Source organism: Rattus norvegicus, chromosome 2, assembly GCF_021556685.1.
Source record: "Rattus norvegicus strain SHRSP/BbbUtx chromosome 2, alternate assembly SHRSP_T2T, whole genome shotgun sequence".
In the NCBI taxonomy this organism is placed as follows: domain Eukaryota; kingdom Metazoa; phylum Chordata; class Mammalia; order Rodentia; family Muridae; genus Rattus; species Rattus norvegicus.
Window position 1 is genome coordinate 144,872,194 of NC_141535.1, and position 21,616 is coordinate 144,893,809.

General features: G+C 42.9%; 1 protein-coding gene across 19 annotated transcripts in view; it reads left to right on the forward strand.

Moving 5' to 3' along the window:
- Med12l (mediator complex subunit 12L) overlaps positions 1 to 21,616 on the forward strand; it is a 315,356-nt gene that overhangs the window by 289,379 nt on the left and 4,361 nt on the right. For 13 of the 19 annotated variants that reach the window (XM_087637350.1, XM_087637354.1, XM_087637352.1 and 10 more), the window contains 5 exons: positions 4,486 to 4,578; positions 6,191 to 6,420; positions 8,000 to 8,156; positions 11,576 to 11,671; positions 20,675 to 20,756. In XM_087637350.1, coding sequence (XP_087493476.1) covers positions 4,486 to 4,578; positions 6,191 to 6,420; positions 8,000 to 8,156; positions 11,576 to 11,671; positions 20,675 to 20,756 — 658 coding nt within the window. The remainder of the gene's footprint in view (positions 1 to 4,485; positions 4,579 to 6,190; positions 6,421 to 7,999; positions 8,157 to 11,575; positions 11,672 to 20,674; positions 20,757 to 21,616) is intronic. The other 6 variants (XM_087637380.1, XM_087637397.1, XM_087637415.1 and 3 more) reach the window with 2 other exon arrangements.

Sequence of the window (21,616 nt, forward strand, 5' to 3'; positions counted from 1 at the left end):
TCTTAACTCCAGAGCTTTATCTCTAGCCCCCGATATGAGGTTTTTTGGCAGTTTTGTTAACAACAGATGGTACTGAAAATTGAGGCAATTAGAAAGGACTTGGTGAATTAGTTTGTGCTAAGATAAGATCCCAGCTTCACTCTGGATTTTTAAACTTTAGTTTTCCTCAACAGCCATTACCGATCTCTTACTATATGCCAGGTGCAGTGCTGGGAATTGATTAAAAATAAATTTTATGAAGCTTACAGTATTTTTTGGAAATAAAACTTATGATCACAGTGGCCAAATATGGTGGTTATTGTTAGTTGTCAGCCTGACAAATCACTGGGAGGTGGGCCTCCGGGCGTACCCGTGGGGAACTGTCTTGATGGTGTTAATTGAGATGGGAATGTAATTGTGCATGGACCCGTTCCTAGGGCTGGGACCCTGAACTATGAGAAATCGTGCAGTGACCACGTTCATCAGTCTCTTCCTCTAAGTGGATGTAATGTGACCAGATGCTTTCAAAAACCAAGAGATCTCTACCGTAATAGACTTTATCTGGAACTCTGAACCAAATATAAATCCTTGTTCTCTTCAGTTGCTTTTATCAGGGTCCCCCACTCCCACCCCCATCAGGGTATTTCTGGAAATGGGGAAAGAAGCTGAGACATCAGATGTCCCATTTTGTTGGCCATGTTCTCACTGTGTTCCTGTGGTCCTGGCCCTCTGTGGTTTAGGTGATCCATAGTCTAGGCTTAGTCCAGGTAAAACCATTGTTACCACATTAACATCTTTTACCAATCTCCCTCTCTAACTTCTTAACTGGCTTTGTGGCTCTTGCTTAGCACTTGTGAAACCTTTCAAGTGAAAACCATTCCATTGCTGTTTTACAAATTGAATATAATATGTTCCTGGCATTCCTTTTTAAACGTTTATTTATTTTATGTATATGAGTGCTCTATCTGCATATCAGAAGACAGCATTAGATCACACTCTAGATGGTTATGAGCTACCATGTAGTAGTTGGGGACTGAACTCAGGACCTCTGGAAGAACAGACAGTGATCTTAACCACTGAGCCATCTCTCCAGCCTCACTGGCATTATTCTTGGAAAAAAATTAAGGAAGAAAAACAGTAATCTATTTAGTGTGGTAGGGGAGTGATTAAGTTATTTCCCTTCTAGGATAAGCGATATGATGCCAAAGCTTATTAAAAAACAACTGAGTGCTGACTAACTTGGGGATGTTCTTTTCTCAGGGAGAATATTATAGACTTCTGTTGTACTTAGATATGGGGGTGGGATAACAATATATTCACACACGACTAGCTCATCTTTAGATATAAATGATAGGCATGAATCTCAGGATGTCAAACAGCAGTTTTCTCCATGCGATGATTATTAGTACTATTACTATTACTACTACTGCTATTATTATTATTATTATTATTATTATTAATGTGAATTGGTGCTTGGCCTATGTGTGTCTGTGTGAATGCACCAGATCACCCTAAAACTGGAGTTATAGGCCGTTTTGAGTTGCCAGGTGCATGAAGTGCTCTCAAGTCTGAAGCCATCGCTCTAGTCCTCCCCATGCAGTTTATAAAGTTTATAATACCTTTATCTGAGTTATTTTATGATTTTATGTGGAAAGTAACTTATGGTTTATGTCTGAAATTTTCATAATTTCTACAACTATTTGCCAGCAAGCATGCCATTCAGTGACCGAGATAAATGTTGTTGTTATAATTTTCAGGGCCATCCCACGAGTCATAATGATTTTAGTATGCAGAGAAGGAGTTAAGCATTACCTTTGCCCTGTGTGTGTAGCAGTGCAAGCATCCTATTTCCTTCTGACTTGAAACAGCCTGGGTATGGTCAGCGAGCATCCTAGGATCCTGGCGTACATGTGCTAGTGGACTGTTCTTTCAGTCTGCACACATGATGATATTTGTGTGTTTATCCCACACAGAAGCCCAGCACTATTTCAGAGACCTTTCATAATACTAATGTCAAACATTATAGATTGAAGGAATCATATTTAAAGATCTATAATTGATATAACAGTTTCTCAGCATGGATGTTTGAGGACTAAGAACTATTTGGATACTTGGAGAAGAAAAGATAGGCTCCCCATGACCCCCAAATGAAAATCTGGATGATTGTTCTTAGTTTCAACCATAATGGTGATAGAGTTGTACTTAAGGGATCAACGGGAATTTCTTCTTAGTACCTTATTTTAAAAGTCATCATGTCTGGATAATTTTAACTAATAAGTGAATCCAAGTGATATTCTCTCTCTGTGTGTGTGTGTGTGTGTGTGTGTGTGTGTGTGTGTGTGTGTGTGTGCGCGCGCGCGCGAGCGCACACGTGTGTATTTCCTTTTATGTAATTAGATCTTTTTCCCCCACAATACATTCTGATACGCTTTTACCTCCCTCTAGGATTTCTAGTTCTTTCCTATCTTCTTTCCTGTCTGGAGCCAACCCCATTCTATCTCTCTTTAGAAATAAACAGGTATCTAAGGGGTAATGCCTTAGTCAGGGTTCCTCTTCCTGCACAAAACATCATGTCCAGGAAGCAAGTTAGTGAGAAAAGGGTTTATTCAGCTTACACTTCTACATTGCTGTTCATCACCAAAGGAAGTCAGGACAGGAACTCAAGCAGGCCAGGAAGCAGGAGCTGATGCAGAGGCCATGGAGGGGTGCTACTTAGTGGCTTGCTATCCCCACCTTGCTCAGCTTGCTCTCTTATAGAACCCAAGACCACCAGCCCAGGGACGGCACCACCCACAATGGGCCCTCCCATCCTTGATCACTAATTGAGAAAATGCCTTACAGCCAGATCTCATGGAGGTATTTTCTCAAGGGAGGCTCTTTTCTCTGTGATAATTCCAGCTTTTGTCAAGTTCATACACAAAACCAGCCAATATAGGTAATAATTAAATAAAATATAATAAAATAAAACAGAAGCAAACAAATCTAAATAGGACAAAACAAACAGGAGGAAGGAAGCCCAAGAAAAAGCACAAGGAGCAGATATAGTCACAGAGACCCCCTCCTTTGTACACTCAGGAATTCCATAGAAACATAAAAGACAAAAGAAAAAGCACAAGGAAGAGATATAGTCACAGAGACCCTTTGCATACTCAGGAATCCCATAGAAACATAAAGACAAAAGCCATTTTAGACAAGGCAAGGACCTGTAAGGCAAAAATAAATAACTAATGTAAAAGAAACAAAATCTTATAAAGCTCTGACGCTATATTATGAGACAAGGAACTGCCAAAGATGTCATTGAGTTCCTATTCTGTTGGCCATCTACTAATTTTCCTGGGGAGGTCAGAAGACCTGCATATTTGATGTATAGTACATTTGGTTTCAGTAGCTCATTACAACTACAAAGAGAATTTTCCTTCCGATTTTTTATGGGGTCATCTTAAGTCACTATAATCCCTAAGGAATAAGTTCCCATGAACGTTTAAGCACTATCATGCTTGGAAGTATTTATTCTTGATGGAGACACTCTGACTTTGGACTCAGAGTGCTGGAGTTCAGGTCATGGCTTTGTAGCAGCCCAGGCTTGACTTAGGTCGCATTCTGACTGTGGTTGGTATTGGCGCTCTCCTACCCAAACTAAACATCTATCCCTTCTCTTTGTTACAATGTATTTAGTTTTTCCAAAGCACTCTAAAACGACTTCATGCAACCCATAATCGAGCACTTTTTTAACTGTGGGACAGTAGTAAAATAATTACACCTTGGATTTATTTCGCCCTATTAATTAAGTCTTGGGGAAATGTAGGATTGCTGGGAAACCAGGCTTTCCCCCTCTGATTATCACTGCAAGCTTCCATAAAATAACCTCAATAAGCAGAATATGAAGTTCATATATGCCTATCATTTTGATTTATGTTCTGAAGGCCAAAGCGTATTTAATTAAGGCTGGTAAAAAAATATTAACTGGTTCTATTCTACATGTAGTTGGTTAGAATTATATTTGCTCTTAACTTAGACATTTTATTGAATATACCTCATTATAGAGTCTTAGTAGGTATTAAAATTTCCTCAGAGAACAGTATGCACAGTTTTCAGATCACTATGATAAAGCTTCATTAAGAAGCCGTGGGAATTTAACCTGTGGTGAGAATATGCCACGTGTCTTTTTCTTCTTATGCACAGATGCTGGGCAGTGCCTTGTGACTGGAGAGCCACAACTTAAGAGACTCTTCAGTACCCAGAGAAGCACATGTGCCCTCCTAGAGAGTCATTTAGAAAACTCTTTCCTGAGAGGGGCTAGGTGTAAAGTTATGTTTCTGTTACTGGTGGTGACGTTTGAAGTCTGAAGAAAAATGCAGTCATATACCCACATAGGGATTGGTGGGAAAGGACGTTGAACACAGTCTGAAACTGTTCATTGAACAGTCTGAAATCTGTAAGTTCTGTATTCAGAAGCTCGACTCAAGCACTTTCAGTTACAGAGTTTGTCCTGATTTTGTTTTCCAGGGCCAGCCAGGGGACCAGGCTGCTCTCTTTACTGCACAAGCACGGCCCTCCCCTCAGCTCCCTCAGTATCCAGGGCTGCAACAACAAGCACAGGTACCCACACTGCTTTGAAGCAAAGGATTCCTTGATGGCTTAATGCTACTTATATGGAGTAGGAGATCAAGGAAACTGCTTCGCAACTAGAGCTAGAACTTAGTCATTTCCGCTCCCATGATCTCAGAACAGTAATTGTTGAGTAAGTGTCAGTATTGATCGGGAAATTCTTAGGTTAGAAATGTAAATTAATTCAGACCTCTTTTCTGCTGCTGATATATATCGAAGGACTTGATCCAAGGTGGTGGCACACACTGTAATATGTGCCCAAGAGGCAGAGGTAGGAGGATCAAGGCCTGCCAAGGTTCTATAGTAGACAGCGTCTCAAAATCAGTGAACCAATCAATTCATTAAAATGTTTAGAAATCTCAGTTATTTATGATACAATGTTTAATGGTATAATTTGTTATAGAAAATTTCATATTCAAAGATAGCTTCCAGGAGGAATCATGGTAGAAGACGAGATAAAGGGCCTTTGAGTCAGGTCACAGTACTGGTGCTGTTGACCCAGCAGCTGTATGGCATTCGCGTTACCCTGAGGTCTAGCTTCCTTTTCTGTATCCAGAGGGAAGGTGTGGGATTCAAGGCAACCAATGGAGTTAACATACTGTGCACAGGAAACATGCACAGTAAATTCTCGACAGTTGGTGCACTTTAAAAAAGGTAGACCTTTGCCAGGCGCTGGTGCAGCATACCATTAATGCCAGCACTCGGGAGGCAGAGGCAGGTACGGGTTCAAGGCCATCTGAATTCCAGGACAGCCAAGGCTACACAGAAAAACCCTGTCTGAAATAAAATAAGAATAAAATAAAATAGTCCTTTATTCCCCTTCCCCCAGACTCTTAAGGAGCTGTGTTATCTCTGCATCCTTACACACTTTCTCCTTTCCTCTTATACAGAAAGACCTGATACTTTGATAAGATTTGTATTGGGGCTGGCTATTCATTGCCGGTATACAGCGGAAAGGAGTACCCTGTTTGTCTCACGTAGGTCCCGAGTCTGCATTTTAGCATCTGTCACTCTTGTCTCCGGAGTCAGAGTCCTTACACTGCTTTAATATGTGGTGTTTCAGGGATGCAGAGGACAAACAGCATTCTGTTCAGAGAACTGGATCTTGTGATCCAGAAAACTCCATGTTTGTTCTTTACATAAAGTATCAAGGTTTAGAGAAAGAGATTCTCGTTAATGGGCAAGTATCCCCTGTCAGTTGGTGCTCACTGGGCGTGGCCCCTTGCTTGTCCCATTTGGAGAGGATTATTGTTTCGGTTTTGTTGACTCTAGGCACGGAATGTGTGGATGCTTTGCTGGTTATCCCTCTGCAGAATGGTGTCCTTCCCAGCCCACAAATAGGCAGCTCAACCTAGAAAGCAAATGGATATCCACTTCATCTGTGGAGTCGTTATCCAACCACTCTGTTCTATAAAAAGCCCTGGCTAGACTTCTTGCCTGCAACAGTAGCCATTCTCATATGTTGAGCCATCCTGGCCTTTGAGAGCAGCAAATTTCAGGTTGGACCACCTAGGCTTATCTTGCCCCTCTCCCCCATATTTTTAGTGATGGGAAAGTGGGTGCTACTTGGAGCACTGACGTTTTCCTTTGTGCCTTCCTGCAGACCATGCCCCAGGGCTACACAATGTATGGAACACAGATGCCTTTGCAACAGGCAGCTCAGCAGCAGCCTGGTGGTGTGGTCCTTTCCCCCAGCTACAGCTCCAGGGCCTACCCGGCTGCCCATTCCAGCCCAGCGCTGATGGAAAGACTCCGGCAGCTCCAGCAGCAGCCTGGTGGCTACGTGCAGCAGCAGGCCTCCCCGTACCTGCAGCCCGTAGCTGGCTCTCAGAGGTGATACCCGTTGAAGTAATTGCAACCGTAAACCCCCTCGGCCTTGGGACTATTATGTTTCTTCCAGGCATTTGATATCCTAATGGTCTTTGAACTCTCCTCTGTTTGCCTCGTGACATCTCATGTTTTTACCAACATGCACTAGACGTTTCCAGGTTCTTTCACTCAAGAACACTGCAGTTCTGGCCCACATCTCCCATTGCGCGCCATGTGAGCTTTTTCAGATGATACCTGCGTGCTAGTGCCACCATTCTTTCTTTTCTACTTTTTCCCCCCCAAAAAAGATTTTTTTTTTTATTAAAAGTATCTGAGGACACTATCGCTCACTGTCAGCAGCACCTTACTAGAATTTGCTGACCAAGCCAGTCTGTGTTGCAAAACTAATCGTAGATGGTGCTTTTTGTTACTACTCAGTTTCTATTTTTTCCCACCTCGGAGATGACTCACAGCCAACCCTTCTGGTTCTTGTTTTAATCACACCCCTTCCTCCTAGGGTGTGTCTGTACTGCTCCATTGTTGTAAGCTGCTATCCACACATGGCTAACTTTAAGTTAATTAAAATATATTTAACATTCACTTCTGCAGATGCATTAGTCACATCCCAGTACACATTAGCTGGCTATGGCCAGCATGACCATTTGAGGTTCCTGTTCTGTGTGGTGACCGGCAGATCCAGTATCCACAGGAGCCCCATATTCAACTAGCCCCGTGCTCGGCACTCTCTTGAAATTCTGTTGCTTTGACCATGGAGCCTTGGAGTTTTATTTCCTTCTAGACCCTGATAAATGTGTAACTAGTCCCAACGGCTAAGGGCCCTTTCATTGGATGACACAGATAAAGATCGTGATTGCCTATCATATTATCCAATCCCCTTAGATAATATAGTGCAGAAGAATTAGGTTTGTAAACTTAGAATGAAGAGCCACTGAGCTCCCGTGTGTTACCATGGATGACTAGCTCCATGTCCACTCAGCATAACAACGCTCCGATAATTAGGAAGGTAGATGGTATTTGTGGGAAATAAGTTAACTTGTAAAACATGAATTACGCTGGCCATTTTTTTTTTTTTATAGTAAGTGGCAGCATAGCAAGGCTCAGTAAATTGAGCTTCAGTGCTCAAAAAATTCTGGTTTCAAATCCCACCTGTGTCATTTTTCTGAATGACCTTAGTTACTCTGTGTCCACTCCTTCATTTTTAAAGTTAGGTAATAAAACTGCTGTCTCATAGGGATACTCGAAAAGTAATGAAATAACAGTCGTTTAGCCCTTCCACTCACAGTCTTCCCGAAGTAATTATTAACTTATTTTCACTTATTGCTAACAATTATTTGATTTTTGTTTTTTTGAAAAGCAATTTCTATTTGATTACTACTTGGCTCAAAGTAGTTTGTTTAAACCCCTACCCCCACCCCCGTTCTGGTCACACGTGTTTTCTGATCCTCTGGCCTTTTCCCGTTTTAATTATCCACATGATTATTGAACACGAGTTGTTTCTTGCTGGATGTGTGTAAAATGCTGGAGGCGCTGATTTCCCTGGTACGCCTGGTTCCTGAACACAAGTTGCGTTATTCTTTGCCAGACTGAACCACCAGGCTCTACAGCAGAGCCCTTTGGTGGGCGGGGCAATTGACGCTGTGCTGACTCCCGCACATCCCAACCTCCCCTCGGTGCCCCTGGCTCAGGACCCAATGAGGCCCAGACAGCAGCAAGTTCGACAGCAGCAGAGACTCCTCCAGGTACGGGGCAGGGAGGTGAGGGCAGTGCCGTCCCTTCCCCCTTCCGGTAGTACAGATACATTCACAATCATTAACAAGTGTTAAGTTCCAAAGAGCCCTAGCATTTGACACTAAGCAGCTTGGCCAGTTCACTGTAGTTCCATCTAGAGGGAGTTTTCATTTCTCTGTACCTGCCAGGCCATGGGCAGGAGGCAGCATTTGGCGGAACTATTCCCTTTCCGGAAGCTTCAAGAGACACATGGATGCCTCAGTTTAAATGTGAGCCTCAGCTTACCTAGTCGCTAATTGAATAAGGGCCTATGATTTGCATGCAGAATTTAATATTCATGAGGGAAGTTAGACAGGAAAAAATGCAGGTTGTAGTCATCTCTTCTATACCCATAACAATGTGTTTTCTACCACACTTCTCTACTTAACCAGAGGAGATGGAGAAGCAGATTACACAGGTTGGGGGGCTCTGTGATAGACTCCAGAAAAAGCTATCATTTTTTCACTTGGAAGAAGCACTTGAGACTTCTAGGTAAACAGTTCCTCCCCACAGCACATTCATGTTTCTGATGTCTTTGTTCCAGTACTATAGTGGAACGGGGATGTGGCACCTTCCCAGATGCACAAGGCCCTGGGCTAATCCCCAGCATAGAATGAGGGAAGAAGCACAGGCAGGCAGGCAGGCAGGCAGGCAGGCAGGCAGGCAGCAGGCAGGCAGGCAGGCAGGCAGGCAGGCAGGCAGGCAGCAGGCAGGCAGGCAGCAGGCAGGCAGGCAGGCAGGCAGGCAGGCAGGCAGGCAGCAGGCAGCAGGCAGCAGGCAGGCAGCAGGCAGGCAGGCCGGCAGCAGGCAGGCAGGCCATTATGTTAAATCCGTGCTATTTTTCTTCATTATTAACAAGCCATGTTTCTGTGTTGGATACTTCTTGGTAAGACTATTGAGAGGACTCTCGTTGCCAGTCCAAAATGAGGTGCATTTTTTTTTTTTAATTTACCTACACAGAAATACAGGGAAATGTGGAGTCTAGTCGAGCTCGGTATGTACAAGAGAAGAACTGTGTATGCTCTACGAGGTGACAGGCAGGAAAGCAGTGTTTTAGAAAGTAACTTAAGGGAAATGTGTCTCAACCTTTACCCTGGATGGAGAGAAGGAAAAAAAATAGTTTCCCCTAAGAATTTAAACCATAAACATGCCCAAGTGGTGACGTCTGAATCTTGTGTGATCTACAACATTGTAGTTGAGAGTGTGCAAGGAAACAAGGAGACGTGTGGAACAGATGTAGAGCTTAGGTTGGTAAGGTGACCATTAGTAGATCCTCATTTTGGATAAAATATTTTAAATCATAACGCTCTTGATTATACATGGTAACTGATTTGGGTGACTGTGACTGTAGCCTACCGATGTCCTACTCATTGTATAGAGGCCATCGCCAAGGTGGTAAAAACAAAACAAATTTACTCTTGAGCTTTGTCATCAATAAAAGATGACAGCGCCTCATCTAACTGTGCATCAGACAAGCCAGCAGTTCAGTAAGACAGTTCAAGCGAGGCACTAGTCTGGTGTCGTTTCTAATATTTTTTACTAACATGACCATTAAAACAGAGAGTGATAGGTTCTTTAGCCACTGTTCTACAAGTCTGGAGATTCTCTCAGGGAAACCATTTGACTGGCTCTGTTTTGAGGTCTGTCACTTCTAAATCACCCAGGAACCCCGCTTTGTTGCTTACTTCCTGCCTCCTGCCTTTCCAGGGTATTCAAGGTTGCAGATAGATCATTTCCTCACTAGGTAACCCGTACCTTTCCCCCTGTAAGTCCGTGCCCCAATACTATTTATTATCAACAATTACACTAATCCTCTTTTTATGATTGGCTGTTGGCATAAAGGAAAGTGTCAGCCGTTGAGAAGTTGAGTCCATCTCTCTTGACAGAGTTTGCAGAGAACCAAGCGAATGGTAGCTTCGTATTGCAGTGCTTCTGGTTTATGTTGATGCCCATCTGCCCCTCTGCTGGGATCCCAGTCTGCAAGCGTTGCAGATCTGGAAGTATAGATTTGTTGTTTTCACTTTAAAAGGTCAAGTAATTTGGGGAATAGAATGGACACAAAGCTGGGAAAATGCATGTGAGGAAAATCTAGGCATGTCACCAGGAACTAAAGTCCCCTGAGAGAAACTGTTTTTTTTTCTTTTTCCGCCCTACCTTTCATATACGTTCTGTTTGTTCTGTGACTTAGAAGAGCTATGGATTTGAGCTAATTTAGTGTGGACAGGCTTTCCTGTTTCATGCTAGTAATTGATTGCAGAACTTCGATGGGTAGTTTATAGCCTATAAAAAAGGTAAAAATGGAGTCCTGGGGGGAGGGGGTCTTGCGAATAGAAGATAGTTATGGAATGGTGCTAGTGTTGGTTAGAAGCGTGAGATAGGTAGCTTGTGGGTGGACAGGCAGAGCAGGTGAAAGAGGCCGAAACAATAAGTGTACAAGATGTCCCGGGACAGTGAGCACTGGCTTCCAAAGGAAGAGACCTTGAGTTCGGGGTGGTGTGAGCAGGCTCCCTGGAAGAACATGCTTGCGTCCTTAAAACACTTGAAGGAAGAGCAAGGTTTGGCACAGTTAAGATGGAGGACGCAAGGTTACAATCAGGCTTCACGTAGTGACATGTCTGTCAGTGGTGGGCTGAGGTGACAGTGATCCCTTCAGATGTTAGTGCAGCTTAAAGATGCCTTTACCTTGTGACACCGCAGCCTTCATTATCACGGCAGCGTCATGACAGCACATCACATTCAAATGTGTTTGGATATTGCTGCTGTAAAGAAACATATGCCACCGCCTCTCACCTCATCGTAAGAGCATCACAATGGTTAGTGTGAGGTGCTTGATACTAGAGAAGAACCACCCCGACGTGCCTGCTTAGTCCTTACGCTCTCTACTGCTGTTCTGGAGTGTACTTGTGCTTATTAAAATACCTTTCACGGCTGGAGATGGAAGTCAGCAGTAGAGCTCTTGCCTGGGATGCATGAGGCCCTGGCTTGAGTTACCCACACTAGAGGGGAAGAATAAAGCAGTAGGCTGTGCTTTTATCAGCTGCAGGCTTCTGCATCTTACGTTTTCTGTGTCTCTGAAGTGCATCATTTACCATGTCCTCGATTCACTCTTCTTTCATTTTGTCCGCCATGGCCCTAGAAGTACTAAGTTATCCAGTAGATCCTGCAGCCTAGCTGTGTGGTTGGCTATGCCACCTGTATTTTGTAAGTACCCGATATAATGTTCAGACAATGCGAGAATCACTTAATGACGCATTTTTTTTTTGAGAGTATATTCCGAGCATTTTTGCTTCAAAGGAATAGATAAAATGTATACTAGTAAGTAAAGGTTGTTCAGACGTGTCTCAGCCCTATAACTTTAAGGGGCTAAATTAATCTTTTTCTTTCTTTCTAGATGCAGCAGCCCCAGCAGGCCCCCCAACCCCAGCAGCCCTCACAGCCCCAGAGCCAGGCCCTTGGTCTCCAAGCAATGCAGCCCCAACAGCCTTTGGTAAGGCCTGGCGTTTTGGAACCAGGATATGGGTTTCTCCTTTAAAGCAGGTGCATTCTCTATAGCCACGGAATTTTAGGAGTGAAATCGTCTGAATATACTTGACCACCATTCCTGGAATTCTGTCAGGGCTCTCTTCTTATAGGAGTTGGCCTATTTGTTTCCATTAAAATTAATAATTAACATACACTAATAAGTTTCAACATAGAAATAAAATTTTCACTTCACTAAACTGCACCATATTCCTTTTTAAAAAAAATGTAAAGCATTCAATGGATAAAAAACCTTATCAGTAAGATATCAAGACATTTTCTGTAAAGAGTGAAGAATGATTTCATGTATATGTTAAGATGATCTTAGATATTTATAGCATTCTCAGAGAGTATGAAAGTACTTTGTAAAATGGCATGTTAGTAATTAAACCAAGTCTTTATCCAGTTAGCATTTTCTGCAAGAATTTCCCTGTTGTTCACAATCTACGTCCACTGCTTTAACTTCTGGAATTGAATTTGGGAACATGTGCATAATAGGAATGTTTTGAAAACCTCAGCGATGTCGATGGCTCGTTCCTTGTGAGTTCCACCCGAGACCTGTAGTTGCTATACTCACTGCCTCTGGAAGGTTTGTCAGCACAGGATTGGAAGACCGGCTCCCCAGAAGAAAAGGAGCACGGAGCTGGGACAGTACAGTAGGGAGAACCAGTAGAGTAGCATGGTTAAAGGCTGGATCTAAGCGGGCCTCTACTGTGGTACCAACCTGGTAGAGGCTCCCCGCTAGGGAGTCCCCAAGTACATTTAACATATTTAACATACTGCTTTGGACAGCTGAGCCCCATCCCCACCCCCTTTTTCTTTTGGTCCAAGTGTCTAGCTTTTCTAGTTTTGATTCTTTTTGTTTATAAACTATTTATGGCAATGTATGTAACCTTTTTTTTTTTCTTAAGTAGAGGCAGAATGCAACTTGCTTCTTTGTCAGGAGCTTAATGTTGGCTGGGATGAGTTTTTAAGAAATGCTGTAAAAAAAGACTTTCAGCTGGAATATTGCTCACCTGCCCAGTGTTCCAATTTGTTCCCTCCCTCCCTCCCTCCCTCCCTCCCTCCCTCCCTCCCTCCCTCCCTCCCTCCCTTTCCTTCCCTCCCTCCCTCTCTCCCTCCCCCCTCCTTCCCTTCCTTCCCTAGTTTCAAACCAACAGAAAAGTTTCAAGAACGGTACAAAGACTTTTCCCTAACTCCTTCTCCTGTGCTCACTAAGTCCCACGAGGCCACATTTGTTCTTTGATTCACCCTCCTCCCTCAGTTCCAGCTTAGTTTTTCCTGATCTTCACATCCAGGAAGCTATAGCCATGTGCCATGGCTGGGGATGTAGTTCAGTTAGTAAAGGGCTTGCTAGCATGAGTGAGGCCCTGGGTCAGCGGATCACGGCGTGGTAAAATGGACAAACCCACAAGCATGAAAGCCGAAGTCAGGACATTGGACACGGATGTAATACTATGATGTATACATGGTTTTGTTTTTTTTTTTTGATTATGGCAGTGGTCATTCAGAATCATTTCTGCCATGCATGTTCCTGCCTCTGGTGTATTACTGTTTAGCCTCCATGTCTGCTTTACCAGCACAGAACTTGCAACAATTAGTAATGGTGGGTTATTTATTTAGTTTTTAAATGTTACTGAGCTGATTCACCACTTAAGCATGACACCAAGCAGTTGATATTTTGAAGAGCTGTCTCCTGTACCTGCATCACAAGAGTATTCGTAATTCCTGTGGAAATGGTGTCTGGCAGATTTCGATCATAAAGCCACCAACTGCTCCTTCTAAAGTAACAGTGTAAGGAAACGGTTTCATCCAATCTGTCCTGTCGCTCATTAGATTCTCACCGTCCAGTGTTGTCATTGGCTGTCTCTTTCTGTCTCTACTGTAGCAGGAGAAAAATGCTTACTTTCAAATGCTGTTGTCTTGTTTTTATTGCCCGGTATTGGACTCACAGGAAAAGCTTCCCCATTGTTGTTTGTCTTTGTTGTGTTTCAAATACAAAGGAAGGTGTGATTTTTTTTTAAGATTTCATTTCAGTTTTAATTACTTGTATATGTGTGTGTCTGAGTATCAGTTTGTGCTTGTGAATGTAGTGTATCCAGAGACCAGCAAAGGCATTGAATCCGCTGGAACTGGAGTTAAATAGTTGTGAGCTGCCTAAGTAACTTGGATGCTGGGAGCCAAATTCAGGTCATGTGGAAGAGCAGTGTTTGCTCTTAACAGTGAGCTACCTCTCCAGGTTGGGAAGTATATCTTAAAAGTGAAACCTACCACTTGACCCTTGATTTAAAAACTTGTCGTTACTAGGAAGAGCTTAAAGTCGTTTTCCAACTTTACTGAGTATCTGTTGTTACATAGCAGTAGTTAGATGAAATTTGCTGATTTAAAAATCATCAAAATCAGGGCTGGAAAGATGGCTCTGTGTTAACTACTTCACTGCCTGCTCTTCCAGAGAGTCTGAGTTCAATTCCTGGTAACTCACAACCATCTGTAATGGGATCTGATGCCCTCTTCTGGTCTGCAGGTATATATACAGATAGAATGTTAAAATAAATACATAAATACAAATACATAACAATAAATAAATCTTTCTAAAAAAATTTTCCCCAGTCTGAAGATATAGCTCAGTGGGAGGGGGCCTAGCCCATACAGGACTCTGGGTTTGGTCTCCAAACTATAACAATTAAAACATGTCTATTGAGTAGACAAAATAACTTAACACTAGTCTCCATGTTTTCTTTCTATACACAACCAGGTATTCTAAAGGTGTTTTATCAGAGAACCAAAAATCTATGCAGATAGGTCCTGTTGAGTGTTTGAAACATTTGATGCTGACTGGAAAAATCCTAACTCCTTGCTTATGTAAAACAAAGATACCCATGCTGTATGTAGCGCTGTTGTTACCAGCAGTACTGTGTTCCTAATGGAAGTAACTATCGCATAGTTACACTTTTCTAGTGATGGGGAGCTACATGAGTCCTTTACTGTTAAGTGTGAGGACCCAGAAATTTGAAAATGGCAACTTGTATGTAGTAATTGCTAATGAGGAAATGCTTGTACAATAATACCCTTTTAGGAAAAATGCAAACTTTAAATGTAAGACTATAATTATTATTGAATACCTGACAATTATAGCATATTTTAAGCCTTTTAAACTTTCGATTCAGATGTGTAATTAAATGAAATACTGCATGCTATGTTCCTCACAAATAATAAAAGTCCCTATATTTTGATTATTTATAGTTATTCATATTTAATCTGGATTGTTTCTCATAAGGAAAAATTTAAAGATTCGGTCACACAAATATGTAACTGCCAGATTAAAATGTGTCATTGCCTATAACTCCAGCACTGGGCAGGTGGAAACAGCAGGATGACCAGAGTGCATGGACCCGTCGGCAAAGCCTGGGTGAGCTGCGGGTTCACTGAGAGTCTGCAGAGGATACTCTTAATGTTAACCTCTGCCTTCTACATTAAGCTTATTTTAGGGGTCGGGTCAGGGATTTTCCTCTACCTGTTACTAAATCGTATTTCATTTCATATGTAATAGTGATAAATGATGTCTTGTTTACTTTTCTGTTGCCGTGAAGAGATGCCATGAGTTGGGCAACTTATAAAAGAAAGCATTACACTGGGGACTCTGAGGGTGAGTCCATGATCATCACGGTGGGGAGTGTGGCAGCAGGCAGGCAGGCAGGCATGGTAGTAACATTGTAGCTGAGCGATCGCATCTGTAGACCAGAGGCAGAAACTGGGCTTTTGAAGTCTTTTTTTTTTTTTTTAGATTCATTTGGATTTATTAATTTTAGTTAGTTGAATTAAAATTATAAAGCAAAGACATGAGTTAAGAGGGAAATATATTGGGGAACCTGTAGGAAAGTTGCAGTGTGAAAGTGAGGATTGGGTATGATCAAGCTACTGTGTATGTATTTATGTATGTATTTATGTATGTATGTATGTGTAGTCTTAAAGTGAACCCGCAATGACACACCAACTAGGAACCTAGCACTCTAGCATATTAGCCTATGGAGACCGTTCGCATTCAAACCACCGTATGTGAGAAATAATAGACTTGCTGAAGGCGTAACATCAGCTTTGTGCATAGCTTGTGCTGCAGAATTCCTGATGAATGGCAGAACAAAATGCCTTAGATGTGTTTGTGATTTTGGGTAGGAAAAACAAAGAAACTGAATTCTGTTAGTTACTAAACTGTATTTATAGGTCTGGAGAAATTTTTCCTCGAAACCTCCCTGTTGTAGTTTAGAGCAGTGACGGAGTTGTGCAGTCATTGACCCACTAGCATTAGAGCATAGCTCATCAAAGGGAGCTTGACATTTTTATGCTGCTATTACAGTTCTGTGAACACTTAACCGAGTTGTTGTGTATAAAGAACAGGCAGTGTGATACTGACTTCTGAGGCAATACTGGTGATAGACTGTGTTTCACCCTACTGGCCTACTGTACTCCCATCCCAAGGATTGAGGAAGTGATTCAGTGCTTGGAAGATAACATTTTTTTTTCTCATTATGCTCATGACAAAATAATTTAAGGGAAATAAAAGTCTTTATTTATTAATAGTAAATTTAATAAAAATATATAATGAGCTTTTTATTTTATTATTTTATTTTTCTGTTTAACAGAAGGCTTTCAGTTGTCACTGAGAAACACAGTGTTGTTTCAATAGGGAGCATTCTGTCGTAAATAATCCAAGCAGGAGTTCTAGCCCAGGGACAAGATGGCATGAGTATGTAAGGCTCGGGATGGGTTGGGATGTGTACAGGGTTTAAATCTACGTGTTCAGGTTAGAAATTATAGGAGTGGTCAGTACTGATGTTTACATCCTCATAATTCTTTCTTAGGTATACTTTATCTAGTACACTTGTCTACCTATGCTACCTATAAATTTATAATTACCATCTATTTCTGTCTGTGTGTCTGTCTACCTATCGATCAGTTGTGATCCTAGTCTTTAACAACTAAGCTATCTCTTCACTTCCCACTTGGAGACAGGGTTCTTCCCTGCCACTCTGGCTGTCCTGGAATCCACTCTCTAGTTCAGGCAGGCCTCTAACTCAGAGATGCGCCTGCCTCTGCCTCCCCAGTACTGGGATTAAAGATGTGTGCCACCACACCTGGGTATAACATATTCTTAAATTATTATCATGATGTAGTCGTGTTTCTCAGTTACTGAACCATTCCTCTTCTGTTAAAAGTTTGGACTGTTACCAGTTTCACAGATCGTGCAGTCAAAGGTGTTTTGATATGTATTCTATACCTCCTTTTTGTTGTCTCATCATAGAAATCAAATATAAAAATATTTTCAACTCACTGCATCTGTCAATATCAAGGGCACAATGCCTCAGCAGTTTTAAGGAAAATATTTCACAATTCCTTTTTTGATTACGTTCACTGAGGTTCACTATTTTTTTTTTTAAACACACCTTGGCTTCTATTCATAGCAGACATCTCTAGCAGATCCAACTCTTGTTTCGGGCCGGCTCTCCCCTTCAGTTCCTGTCTTTGGGGAAGAGGGTGGGAGCCGGCTGCTGAGGAGAGGTGAGCTCGGACCCTCTGGGGTTGTGGTTGTTGCTGTCGCCATACCACCCTCCCGGCCTGCCACTCCCTGTGTGCTGACGGTTACAGGGGACTTCAGTTCAGTACGCGCTATACTCAGTAGAGGCCGGCACCCTGTAAGGGGTCACGCCATGGAAGTACCAAGCGTGGTCTTTGCCAGCAGAGGACTGAGAATCATTGGAAAGGGCTGAATGGCCATGTTGGACATGGGAAGTAGCACGTGGTGGCTGGACCTCTTTAGTTGAAGAGCTTCAGAAGTTGTATTCATTTGTTAGTTAGATACATGGATTTAGATGGCTTAAAAATGGGATTTTTCCCCCTCCCTCTCTGTTCTGGAAACTGGAAGTGAAAGACCAGGATTCAGCAACGGTGGTTCCCTCTGCTTGCTGATGGGAGAGCCTCTGCTTCAGTTTCTCACTGTGCACTGCCTGCCTTTGGTATCTGAGCTCTATTTCACCTTCACATGGCGTTTGCACTCAAGTACCCACGTCTCTCTTTTTATGAGAGCACCATTCTTGTGTTAGATTCCATTACAATGAGCTCACGTTGACTTGGCTACCTCTAGCAAGGCTCTGTCTCCAAGTGAGGTCACAGGCTGAGGGACTGGGATTTAGGACTTTGGCTTTTCTATTTTCAGCGATAACAGTGGAAGCCTTAACAGAGATCCAAAGATAGAGACATGTACGGAGCCCATGATGGACAGCTTCAGTGTAAGCCGCTGTGAGAGGCGGTGTTTGATCTGTTGCCTTTCGGCTGTTCCTTTGTCAGGCTCCTTTAGTTGGTGGCATCACTTGGGACATGGTAGACAGTGACAGCCAATACCCATGGCCAAGCTAATTGCTGTAATAAAGTGTTTTTAAGGTCAAAACTGCCTTGCGTCCAAAATTGTCACTTCTTTCGGATGTTCTATGGAAGCCTTTCTTTCTGTAAGATGATTCTGAAAGATTAAAGAGAAGCCTACAACCATCAGTTAAGTGTGGTGACAACTTAGTGTGCATGCCCGCACCATTTGTCTTCTGTGAAGAAAGGACAGCTAAGGTTAGCCTCTGCCCTTCCTGGGTCTCAAGGTGGTGTCTCAAGCATTGTCATGGGTGTAGTTCTTGACTTATACTCCTTTAACGGTTTACGTGTTTAAATTACTGTTGACTCCGTTTGATAGATGTAGTTCGAAGCTCCTTCCAGCATTTAAGACGATAACATCCACACCGTGCGACTAAGTCTTCTCTTTGCGTCTTATGCTGTCTTAATTAGGTGACTTAAAATACACTGGTCCTTGAGGGGAAGGTTCTGTTATATCCCATGTTGCCTTTCAAAAAACACACACAGTAGCAGCATTAGTTAATAACGGCTGTGGCTTTTGGCCAGCAGCCACAGACAAAGGTGTCACGCTGGTCTTTCTCAAGCAATTCATGTTCTGTTATGAGAAATTGAGGAAGTTTTACGAATGCCCTGAGGATTCAGAAGCCAAGTGACACAGCTCTTATCTGTATTATGAGAATATTGTCACTAAAGGTTCACAGTCCTTTGTGTCCTTAGCCTTAAGTCACACACCTCTGAAAATACAAGAGTAAACAGCAAAAGCCGAGGAGAAGGGGCATCCAGCTCTCTCTGTGCATTCTCTCTAAGGGGGCTGTATGGATGCTCGTTTGCAGAAATACAGTATGTGTGGAGAAGGGTACAGCCCTACATAACAAGATGAAAGTTAACACACTAAACTCTGTGTTCACATACACTAGACATGAAAGCACCTGTCCCAAAAGTTTTGGACAGACTTAACACCATCATTCCCACATCAGAATTAAGTGTGGGAATGTGTATCTAATAATGCCCATGATGGTGCACAGCACGTAGGAAGGCTTGTTAAATAGGATTCTAAGCACTGGGACAGTTGAATTACAAAGAAAGCTCGTACCTTCCTAGAGGTCCCACCCAAAGGAAGGATTGTTGTTCTGTTTTCCCAGAACTGTATGAGGAGAGGGTTGGTATTGGAAATGGCTTATTGTCTTTGCGTGTCGCTGTACATGTAAGAGTCATCTTGGCAATGCTGTCTAAATTAGAATTTTCTGTTAAATTTGAATTTCAGGCAAGCATTTAGCAAAAGTGATACCTCAAACCTTCCGTTGGATTACTTGGACTAAATTCAGTACTTATCACATGAAATAGTAAATATTAGTAAAATAAAAATTACTCATTACTTGTCTGAAGTTCACATTTAGCTGTGCATTCTGTATTTGTATTTCTTATACGACTTAACAACCCTGGGCAGCTTTCAGTCATAATGAGGCTCTCCAAGGAAGACAGAATCATGTTGTATTCATATTGAGAATTGCCTTATTAAAAACTCCTCAGAGATGTGAGGCAGATTCAGGACAAGCAATACAGATACATCACAGGCATAGCACAGACCTCTAAGCCTAGCGGAGGTAGAAGAGGTGAGGTGGATATCGCCAGGTTATCTGATGGAAGAGCCCAGGCTCTCCTGCCTTGGATGCACTTGACTGGCAGAGAGCCACTGTGGAAGAAGCTAGCAAAATGAAGAAAGCACCTTTACCATGCTCCTTCCCAGCCTGGTTCAGCTCCTACTCTTCTGTCTCTTGGGGCACTCTCTAGGGTGTTGGGCAGCCTGGTTACTGTGCTCCATACAGGTGGATGGCACAGACTGGGGTAAACAGGAAACAACCAGTTCTTCATGTCTGACTGAGTGGGTCTTGTGTCAGAGCATCCTAGTTGTTTCTAGGCTGCAAGAAGACAACCGGGAGGTAAAGAAGGAAAAAAAGAAAGAGAGGCAGTGTGACACATGCAGTTGGGAAGTGACCCAGTGTGACTGGACTCTAATCAAAAGACACTGATCAGTCTCTCTCCCCACCCCCCACGCCCTCCAACATCAGCCGCAGTTTCTTGTGCGAGCTTGACGGAAGGAACAGGTGCACGAGTTACTTTTTGTCCTTCCAGTTTCCTTCACACAGTGCTAGGAAAAAACTCCTTACAATATGAGAGTCCTTGGTGTCTGGTTCAGTTCACCCTGCTATGGCTGTCAGGTGGAGGTCATGGGCCAGATGTTACACAAGCACATGCTCTGTCTCACAGGTTCTGTTCAGCCCCTGGGGTCTGTTGGCATTGGACAGATCTTCACAGCAGAGAGCATTCGTCTTCTCAGAGGTGGCAGCGGTCTTTGAATGAGCAGGCTACCTCTGTACTGAGGACTGCTTCCTGGAAACTCTAGAGATAAAGGCCAAACAAGTACCTATGTGAAGCACTGTTTGCCAGGTGTACTGTAGACAAAACCAAACGTATCCAGACTGAGCCTGTGAAAGTGCATTAGCCAGCCCCAAGGTGCAGCCTGTGCCTTGTGGAGCACAAGTGGCTGACTTCATCCTTCCCCTTGTTGCAATTACAGTTCCCGAGGCAAGGCTTGCAACAGACCCAGCAACAGCAACAGACAGCCGCCCTGGTGCGACAGCTCCAGAAGCAGCTTTCTAGTAAGTACCTGTCTCTCATGGAGCCAGGGGAGCCCTGGAAACCAGCAGCAGCAAGCCCGGCATAGTGGAGGCTCTTCCAAAATCACGGTGTTCTCTGAAGCATTTTAAAATATGTTTTTAATTGAAATGGGATTACATCACTTTCCTCCTTTGCTTTCTTCTGTCCCAGCTGTCAGATACCCTCCATTAAACCCTTCCTAGACCTCTGCTGTCCACTCCTCTTTTATTTCCCTACTTTTGTCACATACATAATACATGCATACATACATGCATGCATAGTTACATACATGCATACATGCACATATGCTTGCATACGTGCATACATACATACTTTTTTTAACGTTTGGCTTGATCCAAGGTATTTTATTTTGTCTCAGTTTGATTAGTGTGGTGCTTATTTTTTTCTTCACCTGGACAAAGCACATTTTTTCCCCCTTAAATGCAATATTTTCCTATTGCTTTATGTGAGTTTCCCAAAGCAGGCCCAACTCCCTTTTCCTGGTTTTATTTTATGGTGCTGAGGATAGAACCCAAGACTTCCTGTGTGCCAGACATGTGTTCTACCACTTGACTGCAACTCCGTGCCCAGGTCCTGTTTTTTAAAGCTAGAAGTGTTTAAGGGGAGATTCATCCCAGGCCCCTGACTTAGGTCACCCCTATGCCAGAATCTCAGGACAGAGTCATTTTAGAAATGGGAGTGAGTACCCTGTGTTGCAAAACACGGTGGCTGGAGTCACGCGACCTGACTTCTTTGCCAGTGTGGCCATTATTGACTGGGTCACGTTTCCCCATCTGTGCAGCAGAAGGAGACACGTTTTCCCTTGGCTTCCAGATTCAGTGTTTCTGAGTTACAGAGTGAA